Below are 13,337 nucleotides of genomic sequence, written 5' to 3' on the forward strand. Positions count from 1 at the left end.
CACTGGGGATTGGCTTTAATTTTGGGAGCACAGTAAGTTTTGGAAACAATGTAAAACAAGCTAGAGGTCTGGGGATTCCAGTTACAGTATATTACATTATATGTGAGATGTTACTTTAGATTTGTAGGATTTTAAGTCAAACCAACTTCTTTTTTTTCTTTTTTTTTAAAGTCTGTCTTTAAAAAGAGAAAGTATCCACGAAGTTCAAAGCTAAATTGCGCGCTCCGCCCAGTCCCCGCTGGTGAGCTCCTGAAGCGCGTGAACAACACCAAACCTCTATCGCGCGCCAAACAAAGCGTGCGCACTTTCTTGACAACTACATCAGGCTGAAGGGGACACTTGTCTTGTAAATTGTACATATTGTTGATGTTCAGTCATGAGCGCACCAAAGTCCAAAATTAAGAAGCTGTTTGGGAAGTCAAAGTCGTTTAAGGAACGCAGGGATGCTGATAGGACTGAGGGTCACTTGGCGACTTCACCCGAAGACGAGAGCGCGAGTTTCAGAGGTTCATCCGTAACTTTACCGTCGAGCCCCAGAGATGGCATCTTATACCCGGACTCCCTGCCCACCAGCCCCAGCAAGAAGAAGAAGAAGCGCTTCCCCACCTGGGGGTCCACAAAGAGGAATAAAGACTTGGATTTTCTTCACAGTACCGGAGATCTAGACTCAGTGTTCAACGACAGGTGAGTGAACTATAAACACTCACATTTTGGTGACCTTTTACCCAAATATCTGTTATGGGAATTTTTAAATGAGCACCATATGCTGCAATCTGTCCTCAAATCCATTTATTGTCCGTGGTTTTAGTCTTTAAACACAAAAAACAAACAAATCTTTAAAAAAAAAAAAAAAAAAAAAAAAATATATATATATATATATATATATATATATATATATATATATATATATATATATATATATATATATATATATATATATATATATATAATCTGAATTCGACACCAGTTTTAACCAAGTTGATACAGTAGGGTAACTTTCTATAAGTCATTAACAAACAAAATATGATGTCTAAATACCTTTTTCTTATACATAACAACAGTTAGAAATGATTCATGATTCAAATATATTGACGTTTGATTGATTATAAATTCATATTGTAATGTGGTTCTGGCAAACCTGTCTTTCAGCTGACATGTACATAACTAAATTTTGCATAAAGATAATGAAGCCAGAGCCTATTGTTATTCATCAATGAAGCATTATTTGAATCATGACAATTAAGTCCCTCCTCCCTTATTTTCATTGTGTAACAGTGGCAAGAATATTTAACATGCTGTCTTTGTCTTTAATTTGTGTTGACATAAAAGAATGATTTCAGTTATCAAAATATTGGCTAGTAATATACCATTGAGAATGTGAGATTACAACAAACATTAAACACTTGTTTAATGGTTTAAATTAACAGATGTAAATAAAGAAAAGTCATAAAAGTCCCAAAATAAGCTAACATGTAAATGTACACATTTCATTTACATTTTCTGTTTCAAATATTTTTTATTGAACATTTTAGTGCAAAAACATGTAAAAAAAAAATTACATCGAGTAAAACATCTATTACATGTATCATGCAATTTGAATTCTGACCCCCACATCAAAGAGGTATTATAATAATAATAATAATAATAATAATAATAATAAATTTAATTGCAGTTAAATAAACAAACAAAAAATAATAATAATAATAGTAATAACAATTATAATGACATAAGATACAAAATGATATTACAAAAAGGCATTTTACATTTCTTTTGTCCAGGCTGAGTCTAACAGACAAGCTTTTAGTCTTAAAGACTTAGAGGTTCCTTGATAATCAAAGAACCAGGTCTGATAAAATAGAAAAGATTTGTTCTTCATTGCTGTGGAGAAAGCCTTAAGTGGGATTATGTTGCAGACTGCAAGCAACCAATGTTTTAAACTGGGAGCAAATTAAACCTAAGTATGTAGAAGGTGTCTTTTCTGAAAGTTATAAGGTATATCATCATTGAGACCCAGTAAGCAAGTCTAAGCAAGAAATGTACATTTTTAAAGATGCGTTGAGCTGCAGTCTAATCAAATCCCAGAAATGCTGTATTAGAGGACAACGCCACATACAGTGATAGAAAAATCTAATGTCCGAGTTACATTTCACACACAGCTCAAACAGACCTGGATTCATTTTATGTCTAATCTTATCAGTTTTAATATTATAAAGGGTGTTATAAACGTGCTGTGTGATGCACTTGACCTGCTTATCAATTGCCAGAAGTGATTCAACTGGGAAAATACCAAATCCTCCTGGGTAATCTCCATATTTTGTCAAAATAAAATTTAGAACCTGTAGATAATTTAAAAAGTCCAAATTAGAAATCCTGAACTTGCCCTTAACATTTTCTTTTGAATTTGAGGTGATAGTTTCTTATACGTTTATTGTATTTCATGTATCTGAACTACTGCTCTCAAGCAATGTAAAGTTTGTTCCTTTTTTTAAATTGAGCAATATCAACTTGTGTTAAGTGTGAGCATCGTTGAGTGAAGTTTTTATTTATCTAACTTATGCACAGATCTTTAAATAAGGCGATGTTGTGGACTGTATATAGTATGTGTGTAGTAGACAATAGAAGGACATCCTGCAGATACTTCTGAGTTGTATCTGATAACATAATGGAAAGGCAGTTCTGTACGTCACCAGTTTGAACTCACACAGCACTGCTGAATCTGTATTTTAGCTGATCATCTCTGTGTTTTTAAGAGCTATTTGCCGAAGACTTACGCCAGTGTTCAAAACACTCCCCTAATAACCAAGCTTTGTTTGTGTTGAACAATCAAGGGTTTGTACACAAAAGCAAAATTTGACAAGAAAACAGCAGTGTGCATTATAGTACCACAGCTTATAGTAGCACTTTTCATTTTGCATAATCTCATTTGATGACGAGCTTTGTTTGATTTGATGTCGAGAACATGCTGTTGAATAGACAAACAGGCTTCTGTTTTTTTAAGCGGATAGACTTTGCATGACTAGTTTAGTCTTCACCTTTGACTTTTTAGAAACAAGACATCTGCGTATTTCAATAACAGGTTTCTTCCTGCACGTGTTAAAAGGAATAGTTCATCTGTATACTGTAACTAAAGTGTAGTTAACTCAAAAATGACTGAGTTAATTCTACTCATTTGAAAAAAGTTTCAAACTCGGTGTTGAAGGTAATGAGTTCATTAATTACCTCATTACTTCAACTTAAATGGTGTAAGTTCAAAGTCATCATATAGATTAGTTTTTGAACTTAAATGGTTTGTAGCAATCGGTTTCCTCAAACGATTTGAGTTGACTTAATCCTATGGGTTTTGACAGTGTAGGTGACTTTTCTTTCTGCAGTTGAACATTGAACATTTTTAGCTGAAACTGTTGTCCTATTAATTTGTTTTGTTTGCCTGTATGTTTTTTTTTGACTCTCTAAGTGTTGGTAACAGCTGACCTGCATTTTATGAATCTCCAATGACCACTGATTCAGCAAAAAATCTTTAAAATTCTTCTTCCTAAACAAGTCACCTTAGTGTTTGATGAATTGAAAGTGAGTAAATTAATAGTTCATTCATTTTTTTACTATCCTTTCATAATTAGCTAAATGAATAGTTTTGTTTTATAGTTTCTGCTATTTTCCAGTCACCCTTATGTTATTAGAAGCATAGCAACATATGAGCTTAAAATACCAATTTAATTTTTGCACACCTAACATGTTAATTATAATTTTGAGCATGCTTTTCAATGTTAAATCCTCACACTTCACAATGAATCTGTTAAACTTAAAGGTGTCTTAGAAAGCATTGATACATTGTTTAAATTGTTTGTTGATGTCTGCATAGATTATGAGGGCAATAATTCTTTCAAGGGCCCACATTAGACTCTGGGGCAGTTTTAGAGGGCCAGACCAATACAGTTAATCTGTTTTCAAAATAAATAAAACAAAAATTCTGTGAAACTCTTCTATAAACATTTATTAAAAACTCAAAAGTTTAATAAGGAATCAACTTTACACAAAAAATATTTTAAAGAGCAGCATTATAATATTAACTTCATATAAACTTCACAGGGTTGTTTGTTTAATTGCTTCCTTTTATTAAATAATTCATTCATTCATTTATATTTTTTATGTTCAGTGAGAGAATTCTAGCCTGTGTTGGGCTAAACCAGTGCACTGAAGTTAGGTTAAATGTAATGTGGATATATGACGTATGATCATCACTGAGAGGATCTCTATCCGTTAGTTTGTTAATCTGAGGTAATTATTCTACCTTTTTTTCTGTGTAATTCCATACAAAGTGTGAAGATGACTAGTTGGTTTCTGTCACATGACTCATGGTTTGCTCACAGTACTCTGAAATGTTTTGATTTTTGTTTTTTTTTCTTCAACTCGCGGTGCCTGGAGCGTGAAATACTGCATGTGTATTCTTTCCTATTTGCGCGCTGAACCCACACGTCTCCATTTGAAATAACGCTATATGTGAACGTTTTGTGAACCCTTTTATTGGCTCGTAAGAGCAGACGTTTGCATTGCAAGGCCCTGTTTGCAGTTGAATTTCAATAAATAAATACTTCACACGGGCCGATCAAAGAAGTCCATTGGGCCACATGTACTTGGGCCGTAAAATGCACAGGTCTGGCATAGATGGTATGTTGCTTTCTGTAGGTAAGTGAAATAAAAATTGCACAAACAGTTTTGCAAAATATAATTTTTTTTAAAAAAATCATTTACTCTTAGAATGGGAAGCTGTTTTTACCTTATTTGAAAGGATTGTGAATATTAAGTTTTATGAAATACACGTGTGCAAAATTATCATTCTTCAGTTGTCAAAAAATGTTTAAAGAAAATGAGTAGATACTTTCGCAATGGACAATTTTGGCATAAAACTAAATTGGGTAGCATGGGCGAAGCAGTGGCGCAGTAGGTAGTTCTGTCGCCTCACAGCAAGAAGGTTGCTGGGTCACTGGTTCAAACCTTGGCGTAGTTGGCGTTTCTGTGTAGAGTTTGCATGTTTTCCCTGCGTTCGCGTGGGTTTCCTCCGGGTGCTCCGGTTTCCCCCACAGTCCAAAGACATGCGGTACAGGTGAATTGGGTAGGCTAAATTGTCCGAAGTGTATGGGTGTGTGTGAATGTGTGTGTGGATGTTTCGCAGAGATGGGTTGTGGCTGGAAGGGCATCCGCTGCGTAAAAACTTGCTGGATAAGTTGGTGGTTGATTCCGCTGTGGCGACCCCGGATTAATAAAGGGACTAATCCGACAAAAAAAAATTAAGTGAATTAGGGCTGCACAATATGTAGTTTCAGCACATATCGCAATGTGTGAATCTGCAATAGTCACATTGCAGGATCAGCAATGTCGAGTTAAGATTATTGTTGGTCCGCATCACAGATCAGGATGTGATTTGTGGGGTCATCCCAAAGTTTAACCCTAAAATAACAGTGAAAGATGGATGTGTTTTTAGGACCTGTAACTGTGTATGATTTAAATAAACTTAAACCAAGAGATTAATAATGTATATAAACCAAGATTAATTGTATATAATTATTCATACAATGAAGACACTATACAGCAGGGGTTCTCAGTCTCAGTCCTGGAGGTCTGGTGTCTTGCAGATTTTAGCTCCAACCCCAATCAGACACATTGGGCTAATCAAGCTCTTGCTAGGCTTTCTAGAAACATCCTTGCAGGTGTGTTGAGGCAAGTTGGAGATTAAATCTGCAGGACACCGGCCCTCCAGGACCGAGTTTGAAAACAGTGTTTTTTTATCTAAAAATATTGCACTTCCTTGGGATAGTGATAGAATAAAAACGTGTCTTGAGTCTGGACTTGAAAATAATAATAGAATATCCTAATGTCTCGAGGTTTTATGAACATGGAGCTTCGATTGTCAATGACTTCTGCCTCTTTCAATTTAAGTTGTGAGCGAGGCACCACTAATAAAGCTTTACTAGCCTACCTGAGAGATCCAGGAGTAGAATGCAAATGAATACATTCGTAAATATAAGAAGGAGCTTGCCTATTCAGAGCTTTGAAAACAATAAATAAAATCTTGAGCAGAATTGTAAAAACAACAGGGAGTGAATGAAGGGATGCTAAGATTGATGAAATATGAGCAGTTGATAGTCTAGTCGTCACATCCGTGCTAATGAATTTTGTGGCAGACCAACATGTAACGAATTACATTAGTCCTGACAAAAAAGATTTAGTTATATTTAGAGATGAGTTTAATGTCAATAAAACACAGGCAGGAGTTAATATAAACTTCCATGTAAGCAGATGAGTTTTATAAAGAGTGCTATGACATCGTGCAATAATGCATGATTCATAAAAATTGTCACAATGCTCAAACTTGCACTGAACACTTATTCAACAGATTACAGTATTACAAACGTTTGCATGTGTCTGTTGCCTCATTACAAATGTACATGGAAAATTTCACAATATACACACATTAAACAAACAAAAGATTCAGTTAAATAGATATTAGACCTCTTGTGAATAAACACATAATACGTTTTACATAAATTTACCCAAAGCCTATTGATGCATGTCCCGTTTTCCAAATAAGAGTCCCACATACATTGGGAATATAAACTACGGTAAATGTAGAGAAAAAAGGGAGGGGGGATTTGTAATCTCACTAGGAAATAAAGTAATTTCAACACTGTGGGTCATCACAGGCTTGTTTTTCACCGGAATGTTTTACTCACAGGATTTACATGAGAATGAGGAAGCATAGGTGTATAATGTACTGAACTCTTGTTAGTCAGCTATACCTGGGAATATACAGTTTTTTTCTTTTATGCACCTTTAATTTATGATCGCATGATTAAGCAAAATAATATTTGGCATCACTCCAGGATTAGAAAAACAGGTTTAGTTTGACAAAAACTTTCAATCATTTGTCTTTTATTTTTATAAATTTTTTATTTTATTTTTTGGTCATAGAACCAGTTTAATGGACAAATGGGCATGTTAATTTTGTACTTGATACTGAATCAGCAGAACAAAATAAGGGTTATGTTGCCCCTCTTCATCTAACAGATGATTAAGGAGAGATGTAATAGTAGTCTGCTTTAATGTGATCATTTAATTATAATCTATGCAATTTGTTAAATGCAAATGTTGAAGGAAGTAAAGAGCATACAGATGAAGAGGACTGGCAAGTATTTCCTGCTACTGTAAGCAAGTGGCACAGTCTTCAGAACTGAAAGCATTAGAAACACAGAGCCTTTCTTTGTTTAGTTATAGAGACAAATCAAATGTATTATTCGGCATTGGCTTAATCTGAATTGATCACTCCTCTGCTAAAGATTCATATTCAGTTTCATGGATTGATCAGCCATTATGCTCAACAAATGTTCCTAACACTAACAAGCAAACTGTCTTTGAAGATAATGCAATTAAGTTTTTTGGTACATTTTCATGACAGCTTTATACTGAACCTGAAACATTTTCTTAGCATGTTTGAAATGTTTTATGTGCAGTCAGATGACAACAGAATAATCATCTTTCATTCAGGTCCATGAAAATGACTATTATGAAAACATTATTATGCATGGCAGATTAGTAGATCCCATTGTCATTTTGTGATGAAACTGCAAAATGCATACAGGTTATGCACACATTAAGTATAAACACTTGATATGCATAAATATCACTATTTTTATTACAAAAGTGTTTTGAGAGATTAACCTTGAATCTCGTTTCCAAAGTCTTTATTTTTATGCCGCCAAGACACCATTGTCTCGTAAATGAATGTCCAAAAATGGTTGAAAGTACAAAAAATACATAAAATCATCACAAAATTATATAAAAACATAAATTTTGAAACTCGTTTTTAATTTTTATGCCATCAAGACATCATTGTCTTGTAAATTAATGTCCAAAATGCATAAAACATTTTTAGATTTTGGTTGAAAGTTGTGACAATATATAATATCACAATATTGTTTCAAAACATGAACTTTGAAACTTGTTTTTATGCCAAGACATTTTTTTCTTGTAAATGAATGTCTAAAAGGCATAAAATATTTGGTGAATATATACAAATAGCTTTCAAATAAGGGATTCATCTATCAAAGACTCGAGCTGACTGATGTTTGAAATCTGAGGCAGATTATGTACATGTATTCATATTTGGCAGCTCTGGCTGTTTGAGAAAGAAAAGTGTCTCACAGAGGGTTTATTTGCATTTTTAAAGTATTAAAAAGTTGAGCCAAACTGTTTATGGCCACACTGTGTGGAAACACTGATCAGTTGGAAATAAGAAAGAGCTGCTGTGAGCTCCACAGTTAAAATTGCCTGCAGGCAGGGTGTGTGCGTGTGCGTCCGCATGTTTGTTGCAGGTGAGGGTTGAGAGAAATTCAGTTCTTCGTAATGATGACTGATGTTGCTGGAAGCTTTGTTGTCCTGACATAAACATGCTAACAGAGCACAAAAATAAAAAGCAAAAGTAAATTGTTAATATGTTAATAAAAATATCTAAAAAGATTAAAAAAAACTTAAATATTTATAATTATAATATATTTGATATGGCATCACAGTGGCGTAGCAAGAAGGTTGCTGGTTTGAGCCTCGGTTGGGTCAGTTGTCATTTCTGTGTGGAGTCGCATGTTCTCCCCGTGTTCACATGGGTTTTCTTTGGGTGCACCGGTTTCCCCCACAGTTCAAAGACATGCATAGGTGAATTGGGTAAACTACCATAGTGTATGTAAGTAAATGGGTGTGTGTGTGGGTGTTTTCAAGTGGTGGGTTGTAGCTGAAAAGGCATCCACTGCGTAAAACATATGCTGGATAAGTTGGTGGTTCATTCCGCTGTGGCAACCCCAGATTAATAAAGGAACTAAGCCAAAAAGAAAATGAATGACTGAATATATTTTGAAATATATATATATATATATATATATATATATATATATATATATATATATATATATATATATATATATATATATATTAGAAAAAAGCCATGCTAATAAATAACAGGTCACCCCAAAATCTAAATTGTTTTATTTCTGTATGATTTTGTTTTAGAACAAAATAAATACGAAATGAGCTGATAGCCAGGTTTTGGTCACCTGCACTCAAAAACTATTTTTTTTTCTTTTTCAAACTACTTGATTATTAAAATTATCTAAAACCACACAATTCTTGAGATTTTGTCTTTATGTTCAATCCACTTAAATTTGTAAAAACTAATAAGTTAATTTAATTTCTTTATAACACAAATCGATTGTGTGGAACCCAGCATTTGTGTGTGTGTGTGTGTGTGTGTGTGTGTGTGTGTGTGTGTGTGTGTGTGTGTGTGTGTGTGTGTGTGTCTGTGTGTGTCTGTGTCTGTGTCTGTGTCTGTGTGTGTGTGTGTGTGTGTGTGTGTGTGTGTGTGTGTGTGTGTGTGTGTGTGCGCATGTGCGCTTATATGTTTTTTTTCACATATCAAGGCACAAACTTGTATAATGACATTGGTATTACAAGGAAAATGTGACTTTTGAGGACATTGCCTATGTTGGCATTTTTCAAAAGGCTTATGAATCATGCAGAATGAGTTTTTAGCATGGAAATATGCACAGTTTTTGTGAAAGTTTAGTTTTGGCATAGAGGTGGGGTCAGGCATGGGCCGGTATAAAATTGTGATGGTATGATAACCTTGGATAAAAATATCACGGTTTCACGATATTGTGATCGCTGCTCTAAAATATATATTTTTTAAATGTCTGAGTAAAAAAAAAAATTATTCTTAGTTAAACACAAAATATTTTATTTTAAGAAACATTTAAAATATTTTGGACCAGTTGCTTTTTATATGGAGGGCCCTTTTTTGCCGGAGTTACTGTTGTCTTAAAAAAACAGAATAAATTAGTCGCAAAAGAAACATGTAATAAAACTGTGCATATACTGAATTGTAGATCAGAAAATTCTGACTTCTCCAAACCGCAATAAACCTTGAAACCGGTTATTGTCCTATACCTTCTTGGGGTAGGGCAATAGAAAATACACTTTGTACAGTATGGAATCAATGGAAACCTAAGAAATCCCCCTCACAATTCACAAAAACAAACATTGTGTGTATGTGTGCCTTATATTCCTTCCGTTGTTGGGACCAAATGTCCCCACAAATTTAGAAATCACAGTAAATTTTGACTTTGTGGGGATATTTGCTTTGGAGAGTTACTGAAGTTTGTCCTGCGCGCTTGCGGTTCTTTTTTAGTTACTTCTTTGGTTTGGTGCGTTAATCTGATCGTTTCTATTATTCAAAAGAAGGTAATGATTCGCACTCAATTGCTTCATACTGTTTTTATTTTTACTTTTTCTTACATTTTACGGGTGATAACAGACAAACAGACGTTTCGGCACAAAGCCTTCCTCAGTGTGGGGGGCTGAGGAAGGCTTTGTGCCGAAACGTCTGTTTGTCTGTTATCACCCGTAAAATGTAAGAAAAAGTAAAAATAAAAACAGTATGAAGCAATTGAGTGCAAATCATTACCTTCTTTTGAATGATATTTGCTTTGGCCCTCAAGAAGAAAACGACTCATAAATAACACAGATTGAAGTATTTTGAAAATATAAAAATGCAGATTGTTGGTTGGGTTTAGGCCTAGGAAAACAGAATCATTAGGAAAATGATTATGTCTATGGAAAGTCTTAAGTTGCATATTTAATTTGCAACTTTAATTGCATATTTTCATATATTTGCAATAGGTTTTGATCTGAAAATACATTTTAATATGTTTAATTGTAAAGATGATTCAATTTCTGAGCTGCTAAAAGGACCCTGGTCTCTCTATAAGTCTTTTTTTTATTGAGTTTTGTTTTATAGAATTTACTCAAATTTTTGATATGTTTGACAACATTAGTGATTTGTAAAGAAAACATTTCAGAATTGTGTCCCGCACAAGAATAGCCAAACCTCTACAGCATATTGGTGTTTTAAGTGAAGGTCTTCCATAGGCTGGAGCTCAGCAGAAAGTAACTGTTACCATTGCCAGATTTGTTCTAAAACTGGCATATATTAGAAAGCTCTGGCCGAGCAGTGACTCACTGTGGTTGGCAAACATCTGGATCTGCAACACTAACAGTTCTGTAAAGCAGAAATAGAAGTGAGTTGTTCCATTCAGAACAGTCATACAGTAGATGAGTTTGAGAGTTTGTAGTTTTTAGGACGCACATTTGTCTTCATTTCATTTATCTGTATTTCTGTGTTCAATCAATCTTTTCCATTGTTTCACAATGTGTGTGTCTTTTTGATACAATCTTTTTGCCTGAAGCACATGCATGTTTGTATGCAGTAGACACATTTTAGGATTTCTTTCCAGATTTGGTTTGATAGATGAGTCAAGTTTCTGTTTTAAATTTGCTGCTGCCAAGGCAACACTGAAAATAAACAGTTCATTGTAATCCTGGCTACTATTTGCATCTTTTGAAGTTCATTTGTGCACTTTTGAGAGGGAGCGTGTTTCTGTAATCCGTCAAGGGAAAATACAATAACATATTACTGGTAAAAATTTACAATAAAGATCGTTAACAATAGTTGAAAGGGATAGTTTACCAGAAAATGATCATTAAAAATCTGTTGAGTTCAACAGTAGATCTGCTGAACACAAAAGAAAATATTTAGTTTCATTCAGAAGTGGTTTCTATCAATTAATGAAGGTACATTGCTAAACTGAAGCCTTTTCTGTCTTCTAAGGATTTGAAAAACATCACTAACAGCTTTATTATGTCCAGATTGGACTATTGAAATTCTCTGTATTCAGGAGTTTCACATACTTCAATTGTATGCCTGCAGCCGGTTCAAAATGCAGCCGCTAGGCTTTTGCTAGTTAAAATTTGCTAGTATTTCCCAATTTTTATCATCCCTTGACTGGCTCCCATGTAGTTGAATTTTGGATTCAGCACAAGTTATTGTTATTTGTTTTTAAAGGTTTAAATGGTCTGGCACCTATTACATTGGTGAGCTTCTCCACCGGCATACTTCATCTATAGGCCTCTTCGGTCGGCCCAACAGTTTCAGCTAAATATCTTGCTTAAAATCAAAAGGAGACAGGGCTTTTACTGTTGCAACCCCTCATCTGTGGAATGGTTTGCCTTTACATATCAGGTCTGGCTCTTCCCTTGGAGCTTTTGAATCTCATTTTAAAAGTCATGTTTTGTCTCTTGCATTTGGTGGTAATTAATGTTATCTTGTTTACATATACAGTTATAGATTTGTTCTGTGGGTTGTTGTTGATTTGTTTAACATTTGTTGTTTTTAAATGTGCTAAATAAATAAAGCAAACCAACAAACAAACATTATTTTGTTTCCAATTGAACCACTGAAGTAGGGGTGCAACAGTTCTCTGTAAAAAATTGAGTCGTCCCGTTAACCTCCCATAGTTCGGTGCACCCTGTGATCTGCGATTATTGATTTGACGATAAAAAAAAGAACTGCAACAATGCAAAAAAGTTGAGTTCAGATTGGCAAGTGAAAAGTAATCTAGAATATAAAAAGCAGGTCTTTAGTTAAAGTGTTTTGATTGATTTTTATAGGTGGAAATAAATTGTTTATGTTTTTAATTTAACAAGGAAGCCTGTTGAATTGTCAGGTGTTTGTTACCCAGTGAATAGGTATATTGTTCTGTAAATTTATCTGCAGCCATTTTTTTAATAAAAATAGGTAAGGTATGTGCTATGTGTAGATAAAAAATGGCTACAGATAAATTCAAATTCATACCGTACCATATCCATGACCCTAAAACTGCAATACAATTTTTTGTACCCTTCTGCACTTTGAAAAAGCTAGGAACCTTGCTGTCTACTGAGAATACGAGAGCTCACAGATGTCATCTAAAATATCCTATTTTGAGTTTTTGAAGACAAAGTTCTCGAAGGGAATTTACTCGCATTCATGACATTCTAATCCTCTGAGATGTTTGTTTCCTTTTCATATTTTAGATGAAATCTGAAAGATCTCTGACCCGCCATAGACGGCAACAGTAACAAAACATTCAAAAGGAAACAGAAACATTGTCAAACATTCTATGATACATCAGTGGTACAACTGTCAGTGTTTGACAGTGTTTTAGTTCTCTTTTTTGAACATCTAACGGCCCTTGTTGTACAAGGAGGATGAGAGAGCTCTCGCAATAAATTCAATTCAATTTTATTTCTATTTGCAATGTAGATTTTGTCAAAGCAGCTTAACATAGAAGATCTAGTAAAGTCTACACTTTAGAGTTGAAGTTCAGTTTACATCAGTTTGGTTTAAATTTCATTGCTGAAGGTTCAAACACTGAAGAGCAAATCCCTCTGTAACAGTGATGTGACGCTGACTATAGGGG

At 34.3% G+C, this 13,337-nt stretch overlaps 1 protein-coding gene across 1 annotated transcript in view; it reads left to right on the top strand.

Annotated features, from left to right (window-relative positions):
* Window positions 1-270: 270 nt before the first annotated feature.
* crybg1a (crystallin beta-gamma domain containing 1a) overlaps window positions 271-13,337 on the top strand; it is a 69,222-nt gene continuing 56,155 nt past the window's right edge. Inside the window, exon 1 of the mRNA XM_679769.11 lies at window positions 271-684. Within this exon, the coding sequence (XP_684861.4) occupies window positions 377-684 (308 nt within the window). The 5' untranslated portion in view covers window positions 271-376. The remainder of the gene's footprint in view (window positions 685-13,337) is intronic.

This window comes from Danio rerio, chromosome 17, assembly GCF_049306965.1.
Source record: "Danio rerio strain Tuebingen ecotype United States chromosome 17, GRCz12tu, whole genome shotgun sequence".
In the NCBI taxonomy this organism is placed as follows: Eukaryota; Metazoa; Chordata; class Actinopteri; order Cypriniformes; family Danionidae; genus Danio; species Danio rerio.